Raw genomic sequence first — 3,469 nt, 5'->3', positions numbered from 1 at the left:
TTTTAAGTAGCCCCTACTTTTGGTAAGAACACTAAAGAAGACTTTTGATATACTCTATACAGTCTCTCACATAAGAACGAACAAGGGTTTCTATTAGGAGATTGGGCCTATACTAGGTCCGGCTACTATTAGGGTTAGCCAAATTAGGGTTAAGATTCTAAGTTGAGAGGTATTATAAATACCTTTGCCATAATCATGTAAGTCACACATTATTATCAATAACAAATTACGTGTAAGTCACACATAAACCCTAGACGATAGCCGCCATATCTTGTAACCCTAATGGGCCTAGCCTAATATCCTAATAGTTTCACATACAGTCTTCACTCAACAAGGATTAAGGTACACTAATTTCTCCTAAATTTTAATTTAGTTTATTCTGGTTTTTTTAATAATTGAATTATATTGTTTGGGGTTTTGCCGTTAATGTCAATTTATTTTGATAATAAGATTTTGATTCCCCTGAAATTTAATTATTTATATGACCTCTGTATTGTTGATCATTAGAACTTTTGACAAAAGAATTGAGTCGGTTTTTGATTTGGACTATGTGACCACGCGATGGATTAACATAGGTTTGAGCGAGCACTACTCAATCGCCTCCGTAGATGTAGCGGCTTAGGCCGGCGCTCTTAACATTCCCAACGCCTTAAGCAGGAAAACAATCAATCACAAATTCTCGTTATAGACGGACATTATCCGTCTATAATGAAAGACGGGCCAAATACAATACCACTTTTCTAATAGGACAAACAACAAGTGGGACACTATCCGTTTATAATGAAAGACGGGCAAAAAAATGTCACCACCACTTTCATTGTATTTAATAGACGGATATATGCTGTCAAAAAAAAAAAAAAAAAAATAGACGGATATACCCGTCTATAGCAAGACTAATTGTAAGCCAGACCCGGCCTTAGAAGACGTTTGAAAATATATTGTTCCTATGTCGTAATGCTTCTTGTATAGACTGGATTGGACCGGGCCGGTCTGGTCTGGTCTGGTCTGGTCTGGTCTATCTCCTGTTTTTTTAAAGAATATGTACGAGCATTGACTTATTTTCTGTTGTGCCTGCATTGATTTTCAGGTAGAGTCCTAAAAGAACATGGGGTCATCTATGAAACTTGGCAAACATGTAGAAGACCAAGGAAGCGGGAATTGTTTGGATAGGATCAGCACATTACCTAATGAACTCCTTGGTCACATACTTTCATTTCTACCAACAAAATGTGCTGTGATCACAAGTGTTCTATCAACGAGATGGCGTTACCTTTTTACATTGACGACATGCCTTTCTTTTGAAGATGAACCGTGCTTTGGTAGTACAAAAGAATGCAAGGAAATAGAAGCAGCTCGGAAGATAAGTTTTAAGGCATTTGTTGATAAAGTTTTGGAGTTGCACAAAACCTTACCTATCAATAAATTTCGCTTAATCTGTCGAACCAGCTATGATAATTCGGATTACAATCGATGGGTTAGTACTGCTGTACAGAAGGGAGTTCAGGATCTTCATTATCAAGTTAGTGTAGAGAAGGGATATTTGCTTCCCAATAACCTCGTGATGTGTGAAACACTAGTGAGATTGGAATTGAGAGTTAACGGGTGTGAAATCAAGCTTCGTTTACCAACCTTCTTGCCAAAATTGAAGATCCTTCATCTGGAGAATGTCGATTTTTTCGACTACGATTCAATTAAAAGATTGTTTTCTGGCTGCAAATTGCTTGAAGAATTTAATCTCAATTCTTCCAAATGTGATACTGAAGGTCATGCTATCATTTCAAGTAGTCTACTGAAAATTTTAACAATAGACAACTGCTGTTTTGAGAAAGGGTTGTTTGTGTTTGACGCTCCTAATCTGGCGCATTTATCTTACAGTTGCAGTACTGGTGTGAAAATCATTCCTTCATGGAACAACTCGTGCAGTCTTGTCACGGCAGAGTTACGGTTCGACCACTGTAAAGATGATTATTGTGAGGATTCACTCGATTATGAACTTGAACTTCTAAATGCCACTGCCTGTAAAGCCACAAGTTTATGTTTCTCATCGGACTCAATTGAGTTATATATATATATAAGGATAATAATGTTATTTGTTTTCCTACATATTTCCTTGCCTCATTTCTAACATCTTGATCATGGACTCATGGTATAGATTCTTCTTATGGAAGCCGACCTCGAGGAAATGCCTGATTTTCATAAACTTTCGAAATTAAACATTTCTGGGGGTCAGCACTGTCCTTATGACGATTGGAGATATGTGACAGGCTTGCTTGAAAAATCTCCTCAACTAGAAACTATATACTTGCATTGGGTTAGTATCAATAGTCAATCAAGTATACTAAGTAACCTAATTTATGTAATTAATGAGCGTTTTTATGCACTAATGTTTCTCTTCATGTATTCGTTTTTCAGGACGATGATTGTCTCTACTGTGATCCAATGTCATGTCCAGTTATACCCGAGATCCCTGATTCATGTCCTGTCAAACTGATCAAAGTGGATTGCCTTTGTGGGCACGTATGTTTATTACGGCCTCCATTCAAATAGGTCGTTTACATTTCTCTAAGTCCCGTCAAATATTTTGAAAAATGTAAACATGCAAGAAAATGCAGATTTCTTAAAGAGACCAACCGTGCTTTAATGCAGATCTGTTTTTGCTTCCGAGGGCTTTAGGAGATTGTTTTATCGAACTTACTTTTAGAGTAACAACACTATGAATATCGTTTCTATGTCATTAGTCCCCAATTGTGACTTTGTTATATCTTAGTAAACACCGGTTTGATGGATGTAGTGGATTTCGAGGTACTGATTGATTTCATTAGTTTTGATTGTGGTGATTTTGGATATGATGTTTTTGAATTTTGTGTGTTTTTTTAGAACTGTGGTACTAAATGGAGATTATGAGCTGTTTCATGTTTACATTTTGGTGAACCTAATTTGATGCTACTTTGGCTCACATTCTGTATTCACCAATTCAACTTTGGTGTCGCTAATGAGTGATACTCATTACCAAAGGTTAAAACCGGTCCACTCTTTCGCACTATTTTGTTAGGCACAAATTCTCATTGAAGACGGCGATATCCGTCACACGCTTGTGACGGATACCGTTTCCTCTCACAAAATACCCATGAAAGGTGAGTGGGGGAGCACATTTGAGGTGCCCCACCTTATCCCCTCTCCCTTTTTGTGAGAGGTTTTCAGCTTGTGACGGAATTAGCCCGTCACAAGCAAGACGCTTTGGTTGTTAGGATAGGGTCAAATTCATGTCTAATTCAATTGTATATTTGTATTGTAAACTAAATCAAGAACATGGCTGATAACGGGGTAGAGGTCGTCGTACCCGATCAAACAATTTAACTCAACTAGTAAGGGTAGTCGAGGTCGAACCACAAGGAGATCAAGTTTGAGTACTAGTTTTGTCTTAGATTACAAGCTAGCAACGCGGATCATGAGATTGATTGATATTAAA

At 37.5% G+C, this 3,469-nt stretch overlaps 1 protein-coding gene across 1 annotated transcript; it reads left to right on the top strand.

Annotated features, from left to right (window-relative positions):
* The first annotated feature begins 244 nt into the window (after positions 1-244).
* Positions 245-2,919, top strand: LOC141640451 (putative F-box/LRR-repeat protein At3g58880). The gene is made up of 3 exons (XM_074449256.1): positions 245-342; positions 1,088-2,311; positions 2,413-2,919. The coding sequence occupies exon 2, from the start codon at positions 1,106-1,108 to the stop codon at positions 2,123-2,125; it is 1,020 nt and encodes a 339-aa protein (XP_074305357.1). The 5' UTR covers positions 245-342; positions 1,088-1,105; the 3' UTR covers positions 2,126-2,311; positions 2,413-2,919.
* Positions 2,920-3,469: the final 550 nt, after the last annotated feature.

Source organism: Silene latifolia, unplaced genomic scaffold (genome assembly GCF_048544455.1).
Source record: "Silene latifolia isolate original U9 population unplaced genomic scaffold, ASM4854445v1 scaffold_79, whole genome shotgun sequence".
In the NCBI taxonomy this organism is placed as follows: domain Eukaryota; kingdom Viridiplantae; phylum Streptophyta; class Magnoliopsida; order Caryophyllales; family Caryophyllaceae; genus Silene; species Silene latifolia.
Note: the sequence above shows the minus strand (reverse complement) of the source record. Positions and strands in the feature narration are given on the sequence as shown.

Coding starts and splice junctions, on each gene's coding strand:
- LOC141640451 (XM_074449256.1), top strand. CDS start 1,106: ATGGGGTCATCTATGAAACTTGGCAAACATGTAGAAGACCAAGGAAGC.